The sequence below is a fragment of the Varanus komodoensis genome, unplaced genomic scaffold, assembly GCF_004798865.1.
Source record: "Varanus komodoensis strain SLA01 unplaced genomic scaffold, ASM479886v1 scaffold94, whole genome shotgun sequence".
NCBI classification, from domain to species: domain Eukaryota; kingdom Metazoa; phylum Chordata; class Lepidosauria; order Squamata; family Varanidae; genus Varanus; species Varanus komodoensis.
Genome location: NW_025336646.1, coordinates 912,870 through 925,037, shown reverse-complemented (window position 1 = coordinate 925,037; position 12,168 = coordinate 912,870). Strand labels below are relative to the sequence as shown.

Genomic DNA, 12,168 nt, shown 5'->3' with positions numbered 1-12,168 from the left:
CATGAACTGCTGGGAAATGTCAAAGTGTCTGTATTTCTGACAAGAACAAATATTCCATTACAAAAAGCTGAAGTATTCCATTTGCACTGGTGGCTTTCAAGGTGTAAATTCCACAAAAGATAATCAAACCTTGGTTCACCTCATTCTCATTTCACTGCACTGTTGCAGCATGAAACGGTAATACCAGCACCATAAATATTCCCCACTGAGAAAAGTAACAACTCTACCTTTATTTCCCAAGCTGTGATATCCTGGCCCATGAATAATCTGAACCACTCCTGGGCTGCACATCTCCAAAAATGCTTAGCAAGGGCATGTTTGATTAAGGGGTGTTTGGTGTGTCCTTGTTTTGGGAAAGGCAGGCGTCTTCCAGAGGTCACTTGGAACAAGGGCTGATCACTGTCGGCGTGGGGGGGTAAACGAGAGCTACATTTACTCGCTCATTAACATTCCTCGGACAGATGATCTCAGTCAATCCCTCTGGCCTTGGCTGACTCAGCAATTCTCCTGAGAGAACAGGATAAAGGGTGTTAAGAAGACAATGACATGATTCACGCCAATTAAGCATGAGGAAACCACAACTGAAGACGTCATCACACAGTCAAAGAGACATGACATAATGCAAAAATGTCACCCAGCACAAGTTTCCTCTTGATAATCTGAACGGCTGAAGGATGATAAGCTGCCCTTGACAGAAGTGAACATCTGTCATTTGCTTTTCCCCTCCTATCACTTGCACCAATACAGGCACCAGAGACACCACGTTAATGTGGTGTTTCCAGAGCCTAATGAGGAAAAAGCTGCAAAGAAAGACAGACATGGTTAGTTTGCAATTAGGGCACATGTGCCTGGAGATTTATCATGGAAGCCCTTCAACAAAGCCTTGCATACATGAGCTAACTATTAACAGGACTCAGAAGAGCTAGAGGCAGCAGAAAGACAGATGGACGCTTTCTAGCCCCAGCCTAGGCAGGACCTCTTAATACAAATTTAATTGTGGTTTAACTGTTAAATTATTCTAATTCTGCATTTGTCTGTAACAATATCAGCACGTTAGTGGGTCAATCCAAGGACTGCCCAGTCCAGCATTCTCTGCAAATATATGGGCAACCATAGCTCATCAGAAAAGTACCAAGGATCTACTTCTCAAAGCTTGTTTTGCAAAGGAAGGCATTCCTCTTATTGTCTGATGTATATAAAGAAACGAAAACCATTAGGACACTGAAGTCCAACATCTAAGTATTTGTAAGTATTAAGGATGGAAGTAGCCATTCTCACAATCTGATGTTCTCTGCTAACCAGGTAAGAGAAACATTCTCTGCGATTCCAGCAACCAACCTATGGCTTCTTGGCAGAACTGAATTATATTTTTTATTAAAGCATTAAATGGCAACTGAAAGGTTTCAAATTCCACAATACCCCTCCCTATTTTTTCCTCTAATAGTTCATTATTGATTTCTCTGAGCTTCTGTGTTCCTTTATTTTGCAGAACAACTATAAAGCTTTATTCATAGTTTTGATTGGCTGCTTCTGAATCTTGCCAATTCCAACTAATTCTACATCAACATGGAAATGTTCTATAGAAACTAGTATGAAGTGTTAATTGATTGTAGGTGTCCAAAAGGTGATGGGAATGAATTCAGGAAGAAACATTCCCCCTTTCAATTACAATGCATGCTATCATAAATAAACTTGTCAAATATAAGAATCACACTTGAGACATAAAAGAGAACTAGCAACATCTAGCGATTCCAGAAATCCACGTGGTATAACTATTTTTGCCATTGCTGCAACCTGACATGTTAAGTCCTCTTCTTCATTTGCATATTCTTTTGTTCTAGCTCATGTTATTTACATGAGCAGCTAGCTTTGCAAATAAGCTCAGAAAAAAGGCATTTATTTATGTTATTTTATATTGCCTTTCTGAAGCCAAGACGCTTTGCCAAAAAAAAAAAAGAAAAACAATCAAATAAAAGTATAGTACAATATTAACCTTAAGGAGCACAGCCATTTTTAAAACAAAATTTAAAAGATGTGTAAAATAAAATAAAATAAAATAATAAAATAAAATAATCTTCCTTGCAGAATGCAGTGACAAGTCAGGGCTCCAGAAGGCGCTCATTCCAGAGTTTGGGAGTAAGACAAGAGAAAGGCTCTTCTCATTGGCTAGACAAGTTGGGCTCTGCAAAAGAGCCTCTCCTACTGATTAAATAAAGGCAAGGAGGCTCATACTGAGACGGGGCACTCCTTGGATAGCCAGGCTTTAAGCTTTCTGGAGCTTTGTTAACAGTACACCTTGAATTCAGCCCAGGAAACAACCAGTAAGCAATACAAATCCTTCATAGAATCATAGAATAGTAGAGCTGGAAGGGGCTATGAAGGCCACTGGGTCCAACCAGTTGCAGGACACCAGGTTACACTATCCCACTCAGATGGAGGTCCAGTTTCTTTCTGAATGTCTCTAGTGTGGGAGAGTATCCGTTTTGGGACACTGCAAACACAATGTGTCGGCAGCTTTGCTGCCACATTTTGCACCAGCAAAAAATTCGGGATGCTCTTCAAGGATGACTCCACATGAAGTGCATTGCAGCACAGTGTTATGTAACGAAGGCATAAACAATAGATGACAATAAATAATAAACCAGAAAAATGCACTGCTCTTTTGCCCATGTCTGAGTCATGATTCACTTTCAGAGTACAGAGCAAGTGAAGAGTAGGGAAGGTCCATGGTGGTGGAGAACAGGTTTTGCGTGCAGAATGCCCCTGTTCAATCCCCTTCATTGACAGGTAAGGCTGTAAACATTCATGCCTGAATCCCTGGAGGCAGCTGTCAGTCAGTGTCAACCATATTGGGCGGTGTGGACAAGAGCAGGTTTCTGCCTCTGTTTGTGAGCTGGTGTAGGTGCAATTCCACAGAAAACAAGCACAGAGTGTGGTACTGGGCACACAACATAGATTCATGAGACTCTCAGCTTTCATTAAAAGGTGCACATGTGCTTTCTTAGCTGTTACAAATGCAAAATACATGCTTGAAAAAGTATGCAGGCAATACCTGTTGAAATCTTAAGAAATTAGAAAAATGCTCCGAACAAGGTTTTCATAGAATAAGGGACAGGGTTTGTGGACAGAGCTGCTCCTCACTCCCCATGACATGTGGAGCCAGAATGATTTGTGCAAAATAGTTTGTGAAGTACACAATAAAGCCAATTTGGAAAAATGGTGCAGATAAATTTGTACAAGTTATTCAAATCACAAAAACCTATTTTCCTTGCAAAATTTTTATTTTTTGCAGCACAGCATATTCACAAGCCTCCTCCTAGTTTATGTACTACCAGCACCTGGGCTAATCATGAATGGTTAAGCGTACACTCCGGAATGGTTTGCTGCACCTTTATTTCTTACAACCACGCAATCGGTGCCAAGCATTATATAAACTTGGCTTACGAGGGGAAAGGCATTTTTCCTGTGCGGCTGAATTAGGCCCAGTGAGACCCACGAGGAATTTAGACATGCTTTGCAGATCAAAGTCAGGACATAGTTGCGCTGCCAGAGAGAACTCCTGAATCCTTTTCCTCCCAAAGCACTAGGAACAAAAGGGGAGGGGGACATTTGAAATCCTTCAGCTTTACTCACTGGCTAGACCTCTTCTAACCAGTCTGTGTTTGGATAGCGCATTCTTTTTAAGGCATGTCACACACCACTGGAACCCTTTCCTTGGCTGTAAGCCAGTTCATAAAAATACAAAATAGTAAGGAACTCTTATAGTCCAAGGAAGTGTTTTCTTTTAAAATAACACAGAGGCACTGACGGAAACTGCACCGGGATTCCAAGGCTTCATTGCATTTATTGTTGATTTGTTCAGTTGTACTGCTTTTTAACTCTGCATCTTTGGTCAGGAAGGTGATAGAATTATTATTCCAAGCAAAGGAAATGGAACAGAGAGTCAGGACTTCTATGGCTGGTTCACATATGCACTTTGCACCTTGATTTAAAAGGGAACTGCTATATCACACTTGAGATATACAACTTTTTTGGTGACATTCTGGGAAAACCTTAAAGGCTGAGCAAGGCCCTGGGGTCTAAGATGCTCCACTCCTGCTACATCCTCCCCTCCATCCGTGCTTAGGCTAGGTCTGCTGCCTCAAATCATGCTGGTTGTACCTCCCTGGTGTGACAAGTTTAAAAATGTCACATCTCAAAGAAAAACCATCATGTTGGGAATGCTCTAGATTGGATTTATTGTACTTGCCAGGCCACCCAAAGAGTTACCAGATGCTGACGGTGTATTATGCAACTGCTTTATTTAGAAGGCCATTGAAACACGCAGTGCCGATCACTGAGCATATCTGTCAGAAATCTTCAGCTTAGCTGCATCCATTTAATGGAAATTCCATACAGAGAAGATAGACCAAGCAGAAATTAATTATGCAAACTATAAATCAAATGGCTAGATGGTATCGGACTACATAATCAAAATGCTTGCTCTAGTGCAGTTAGATGATACAGAACCCATGAAACGCATTTTGATGACAGGCACACGTAACACATGCACATTACCAAAGATTAATTCAACATCTTGTTCTTGTGGCATGGTTACCTAAATTTCTCTGATGGTATAACATAGTCATGCTACAAAAGCAACAGATCGGGCCATCTTTGGAACACAGCTAAGGTTTGTCTAGCACTAGTACTGGATATCGTTCTGAAGCATATGGGGAGCCTGAGCACCTCTGCTACACACACACAGACACCCGCACACGCAAAGATAACTGAGCAAAGATGTGCTCGTAGATAACTAAGAACAAGGCAGTAAGTTCACCCATTGTACACAAATGTGCCCTTTGTTAAAAGGTGTAGGCATGTTATCCACAGCTCTGAGATTCACCGTGTGACATCAAGGCTCTTTGTCACTCAGCAGAAGTGTGGGCACTACCCAGAAGTGTGGGCACTACACCTTATTCCCTTATGATTCACTTCCTTTACCCAACTGTCCACAGTTTATTTATTCATGATAATTCTGTCCTACTTCTCCTGCAATTAGGCAGTCAATCCAAATCCAACAGCAGAAAAGTATGCAGCACTTCATATCCATCCAACCAGCTTACCTACATCCACAAAATGACAGGTTTTAAAAAATAGTTTGCAAGGAAGTTACACTCCTGCCACCCCCAATCCTTTGCCTGTTCCTTTTATTCAGTCCCAGCTTCTGAAAAATGACCTTTAATTCATAAAAGATTCTAGGCAGGCAGGTATTCTATACATGCTGAATGCTATGGAAATAAAAGACCTCGGTCCAGCTGAACGTTAAACAGTATCTTCATAAATGCCTATTATATTACTATTAGTACATCCAGCACCTGAGACAGAAATCCCCAAACAACACTCCCCCTGTGACGGTAAAAATATAATCTAAACACCTGAATATTTACTGCCCTTGAAAGGTATTCCAAAAAGTGCTGCTTGAGGCAAGCCCCATTTTAATGGTATAGATGGCTAGGAAATGGTAGAAAAGGAGTTGCACAATGAAGGCAATGGGGAAAAAATGAAAAAGAATCTATATTGCAGGACAAGTACTGCACTAGCCCACACAAGCAATGCAGTTTTCAGGCAAAAAGGCAACTTTTTTTTTTCCGAATCTCACCAATCATCTAGCCAAAGCATTCACCAGAACAAGTAACATCTGGAAATTAAATCAATGTTGCAGCAAACCTTTTTATACACAAAGGCACAGCTGTCCTTTTGAGCTTCAGCCAGCCAAAGCAGGCATCATCAATATACTTCATTTATGATTCAAGCTATTTGCATGCACCATCACCATCACGTTGTCACTGAGGGTAAACTGAAAAGGAATGACGACAGAAAGAGGCACGCAGCTAAGTAAAAATGGCAGAACCATTGGCTCTCTCAAGACAAAAATGGTTCTTGAATGCAATACAGGCAGGTGCTCAGTATTGCACAGACTATGTTGACCACTGTTACTCATATGCACCTAATAAAATATCCGTCAGTACCAGCATTTCAGGCATGCACATAAAAGGCTATGTTGACAGAAGAGTCTAATTCTGAAGCTATTTTAAGAATGATTTATCAAAGAGGCCATTTTATGTCCTTTTCATAGAAGCTAATTTTGCTCACGTAAAAGAATTACTAAGGATTTCAGTCGCCATCACTTCAAAGGATTCCTGAATCCTAGCCAAAATTAGAAATGAGACAGGAAGCATGTCTTACAAAAGACCACTTGGAGTCACGGACTGATGGGATTCAGCAGAGCAGCGACATTCCGTGTCTCTTTCTTGTGCACTGCTATTTCTGTGTTAAAGACAGTTCGCCCCCTTTACATGTGAACTGGACAGACACAGGAAAAGAGCCAGGTTTACCACCAAGCCAGGAACTGTGGGCACTCCTTCCAATGTTCTGCAGATTGCCTTCTTCAGTGCTGTTCCATTTAGGAAAGGTGGCCCCTCAAAACATATGATGTCAGTTTCCCAGAACTGTTATCCAACAACAATATCCAAATTGACGGTTACCAAGATAGCAATCAGCATTTTCTCTGTGATTACATTACACCGTTATTGGGAGACAAGATATATCAGAGTCCACAAACTGTTCTAAAGACCATTATCTCAGAGACTGCTGCTGGCATCTCTTGTCCCAGATTACATTTTCATACAACTGTGACACAGGCAGGAAACACACGCCAGTTTTTTAAACTTATGGAACCTGGAGCTCTGGGTATCAATAACAGATAAACTCTATGTTATGGGAATTATCACAGTACTTTTGCATTTAAATTGCCTCTGAACTCCCTGCTAATAATTCCCACTGCCAAGTATGCGTATAAGTCTGCCAACTGTGAATAATGTTTCATTCATCTGATGAAGTGGACTCCAGTCCACAAAAGCTTATGCCATTAAGAAATGGCATCTTCAAGGTACCACAACATGTTTTATTGTTTTTGCTGCAACGAAGTAATATGTCTTCCCCTCTGGAAATTTACCTCTGGCCTTTCTTCCACAGTAGCCTCAGGGTCAGTCTAACATGCAGCATAACCATTCCCCAAGACTGTATCACTTTGTACTGCAGAAGGGAGAATGTGAATCTGAAAACTACCTAGCATGCCAGTTTTGCAGGGCTCTGCAGCCACCCCCTCCCACACACAGGTATGCTTCATTGTGTGGCAGGATATTCTGACATAACCCCCCACCCACCCACCCAATACACACTCAGATGCATCCAAACTGCTACTCTGCTCCAAATGGCAGCTACCTTTCATTTATGATTGCCTACCTAGAACTGCTCAGGTCTAATCCACCAACCATCCCACTGGTCCTGGCAGCTTCTACGCACCTCCTATACCTTTTGCCTCAGAAATAGACATCCATTAGCTTTTATAGGCTTGGCCAAATGTATATTTGCGGTGCCACTTAAAGGCTGTTAACATTTCCCTTGAACTAAGTGCCCCCTCTCCCTTTTCTATATACAGCAAGGGGAATGGACTAGTCCCAAAATATTATAATCTTGCTCTATACCTTTCCAGTGCAGTGTTGTGATCCACACTGTATACAGAGAGCAAATCTGGCATGATGAAATTTTAATTGAAATGGGACCATGATAACTTTCTGAGGAACCCTGGATTCACTGCAACAGCACTTGGAGTGTCGCTGGTCTGTGATACTCTGAATGTGCGGCTGAATTCCCACTGTGAGAGTAAGCCAGTAAGTTGCCTACATCACCTGGGACTGCAGATGGGGCTTGCCTAGACTTCTCCACCATGGGCAAACATACCCTGGACACAGAAAATGAATGTTTTCCAGTGATTCAGCCCAAATGCAGGTTTAGTCTCTCAATGGGAAGTAGATTTTACTGCAACCTTCTTCAGGTTGGATTTTAACTCTCATTATCCCCCGCCTGCATGTCAATAGCCTATAAGGCTGGGGATTATGGGATTTAAGAGGGGGCTACATCAGATTCCCTTCTTTGCCATTTCTATCCCCCTGAAAATGAATAGAAAGCAAACCAAGATCTGTTAGAGAGCTATGAATCCTCCAGTTTTTGCCAACCTTCAACCTAAAACTCAGGCACTTTTCTCAACAAATTACAGGGGAAGAGCAGCTGTTTTCGCATCTACTTCTACCTGCCTACTAGAACTGAAAAGGGACAAGGAAAGCATGGCCTTAAGTTGTTGTGAGCTGGCAAAGGATACTACTATGTGCCTTGAATGTCCACACAGACATCTTTAAACTTTAATGTAACCTTTACTTAAGCTTAGGTAAAATTACACCTGTATCGGTGGCATGGGCAGCATTTCACTTTCCTTGAAAAACTAGTAGAGAATAAGAACTTTTCTTTCTCATTTACAGCGACTATTTAAAAAGATAAAAGCAGAGAAGAAACAGGCTGTGAGTTTATAAGATACAGCACAGCACAACTGCAGTGATTATTCTTCACTCCAATTTCCAAGGTTAGGAGACAGGTTTGGGCACCACGCTTCCACAACATGTGGGCAGCTGCAAAGTGGAATGCAAAGACAATTTCCGGCCCTGGAAAGAATTGCAGCAAAACTACAGACGTGGGGGACTGTGCATGGAACTGTCCTTGGCCTTGCTCTTCTATGAACAGTTCCTGATCCCTGAGGGATGGGAAGGGCCCTGGTGACTACCAATTTGGTTAGCTCCCAAGGCCAGCCAAATTGCGCAGACCCTTCCAGCAAAGTGAGAGGTTCACTCTAAGGAACATTCCTAGTTCCCACAAAGTGCTGAACATGGCCGAGCAGCGTCCCACATCGACTGACTATGCACCCCAGAATTCCATGCAGCTCACCCAAGATGATTCATGTCAGAGCCTCACTGGAAGTTTAAAGGAAGCCTACAAAATGCTCTTAACCTCATAAAGAATTTAAACAAAACCATGGAACTTGGTTAGAAATACCCCATAAAGTAAAACACTGAATTCACATTTTTCAAGCATAACAGATTGAGGTACTTTCAGGTGAGAAGTGAGAAGATTATGTAATCCAGATTATTTTATCTATTATACTTCTATCCCACTTCTTTCCTTTCAAGGAGCTCAAGGCAGTTGACCTAATTCTCCACTTCCTCTCAATCTTAACCTCAACAACCATCCTGTGAGGTAGGTTGGGCTGAGAGTCTGTAACTTGCCCAGAGTCACCCAGTGAGCTCCATGGCTGAGAGAGGACTAGAACCCAGATTGCCTGAGCCCCAGCCCTGTGCTCTTAACCACCACAGCATATTCCGTGGAAGATCCATCAGCACCTCTGCTCTGGGAGGCATTACTTCTGTTCCAGCCAATGTCTAATAATCTGCCTCCAGCCCCTGCAACAGCTGAATGCATCTTCAAAGGAGGATCCCTTCTTATGGTGTCTACACTCATCCCACTTGTGTCTTCCAGGTTTTTTTTTTACTGTTTCTGTTCAGGAGGATATAGGAAATGTGTGTGTTCATCAAATGATGATGCCTCTTTCAAATTACTTTCCACTTGTGGCACTTAGTAACAACAGAGAAATGGAAAGCCAATGTATATCCACAACAGAATTAGGTAGCAGGTTCCACTGTCTTTTTGGCACCAGTAAACCATAAGGAAGAACAAAGTTAGACCCTGAAAGATGGTGAGATCACTTTCACAGGTCTGTTTTTCAGATCCCTGCTCCATGTTGCAGCACATTCCTTGAAATGTGTTGGCTGATCCCAACAGTCTAGCCTTTATCAATGGAATCTACCCTCATATAATTATGAGTAAGGAGAGCAGTTACTTACCGCTGTTTCTGGGCATTTTACATTACCCCAGTGTAATTAGAAACACAAGCCCCAAGTTTTATGATGGTTACAGTAAAATAGAATGCTAAGACAGGATCTGGGAAAATCCTGGGTTACCATGAACAAGATGTATGCCCATTTACTCCTACTTAAGTTCTCCCACTAGCAGCTAATCAGAAATAGAAGGCATAACACAATAAGCTTTGGGATCCTGGTTTTGCTCTCCCAAACAAGCCAAGATTTATTAAACCATGAATAAACCCTGTTTTGCCTGGAGGAATGTTGTCCATGGGGTTGCAATGGGTCGGATATGACTTCGCAACTAACAACAACAAACTCTGTTTTATGAACCTGGCTCGCAACATGTGCAACAAACCAGGATTCTAGGTTTGGATGTCACAGTAGTTTTAATTTCTTGTTAGTTTTGCTGCTCAAACTTGCAGAAGCTGTAAAGTGGCAACAAATGGGATGCACATTCCAGTATTCAGCTCATTTTCTGTAAGTCAGGATTTCCCAGAATCCTGGCTTACCATTCTACATTAACATGGCCAAGCATGAGAAAAATCTGATCTCATCCATGAGTGCAACACCTTCCTTTCACAAAAGAAAAATAATTCATAGAATCATAGAATAACACTATTCTATAGCATACTACTATAGCTACTACTGTAACTATTCTGTAGCTAGCATACTACTAATAGTATCCTAACCAGTGCTTTTTTTGTAAAAAAAAAAAGATGCCAGAACTCACATAATGGTCGCTGCCTGCAGTAAGCACTCAGCGCGCGACCACACACACCATTCCCAAGCCGAGCAGCATCCCAAGCCGAGCAGCGCCCTCACAATCAGCACAGACACACAAGCAGCCCGCAGGTGATTCAAAATCACGCCATTGGAAAAATCCGTCAAAAAAGGGTGCCGGAACGCTGTTCCGGTGCATTCTATGATGAAAAAAAGCCCTGATCCTAACAATTGCTAACACCTCATGCCTGCAATAACTTTGTAATTGTATTTTTTCTGTTTCTTTTAAATTTATTTTCAGAAGATACAGTAAGAAAGGAAAGGAAATATAAGCAAGGAAGGTGCCAAGGTCAATCCACAAATATAGCATGTGACATCAACATTTTAATACATTCACAAACAAGCGAAAATCTCATCGGCTATAATCCCATCAAAACAATTCAATTCTCATAATAGTAATTTTGAAATGATGATGGCTTTGGAGGATTGCTGAGATATTCTTTATCTATAAAAAGAAAGATGGGATATATGCCCAAGGAAAGCTTAAGAGTACATGATGCAGCCCTACTATTGAAAGTAAGCAGGTCTGTTCCTATATGCTACCTGGACGGGAGACCATCTGGAAACCATATGCAATACTCATTTTCGGGTCTTCAAAGGCAGGACAAGGTGTAAGTGAAACAGATACACAAGGAAATCTTCAAAAGTGTGTATACTGGGGAATAAGCTTACAATTACTTTGTCACCAAGTTTCTACTCCATCTGTTAACACAGACTGGAATCCGAATCTATCATGTTGCCTGTATTTATATTGGTTTAGAAAAATGTTAAAAAAGCAAAATAGGAATTGCTCATTCTTAGATGAAAGATATACACACATTCTGAATCTGGTACAGACAACTCAAATTACTCAAACTCAAGAGCATATGAGAGATCTGAGAATTCTAAATAAAGCAGCACTGTAAATATTAAAAACACACAGTAAGTAGTTATATCATTGGCTGAACATGATATGAACACCCCATCCCCAAAAATAAAACCAAGGAAAAGAAGGTCTAACAAAGACCACAGAATGAGCGAAATTTAGAAGTTTAGGTCTGCTGTCATTTGAAAAGTAGCAAGCGGGAGGAGGAGGTATTCTATAAAATGGTGTTGAAGAGAACAAAACTAAACACTTATTTTATTAACTTTTCTTGCAATATAAGGTTCCCCCTCTCCAAAATGCACTACTATCCTCCTCTTGGAAATGCACTACTATATTTCTCCAGGGAAGATTTTCAGCATTATGTTGTTTTGGGAAGGGGTAACGTTATCCTCTAAATTTAAGTATCTAGGCACTGCCTTTTCTGTGCCTTCTCTTTTCAGCAACCATCTTTATCAACTTCCTGCAACCTGCACTGAGGTGCTGACTTACAACTTCTGCCATCCCAGGATTGTGTCGGAAATCCCGTACATAGGAGGGTCCAGCACTTGCTGCATGTAGAAAAACAGCAGGTGAGAAGAGGCACCCTGTCATTGCACCTACATTTACAAGGAAATGGGGTCCTTCAAGGCCAGTGCGCAGATGACCCGTAGCTGAAGGAAACTAGCTGGAGACAAACAGCCTGCAAAAGTGAGAGGAGAGTGCAGGGGGCAAAAGGCAGGACTCATGAGC

At 41.6% G+C, this 12,168-nt stretch overlaps 1 protein-coding gene across 1 annotated transcript in view; it reads right to left on the bottom strand.

Moving 5' to 3' along the window:
- Positions 1 to 12,168, bottom strand: part of MFHAS1 (multifunctional ROCO family signaling regulator 1) — a 42,008-nt gene that overhangs the window by 13,034 nt on the left and 16,806 nt on the right. Inside the window, exon 2 of the mRNA XM_044418926.1 lies at positions 228 to 507. Within this exon, the coding sequence (XP_044274861.1) occupies positions 377 to 507 (131 nt within the window). The 3' untranslated portion in view covers positions 228 to 376. The remainder of the gene's footprint in view (positions 1 to 227; positions 508 to 12,168) is intronic.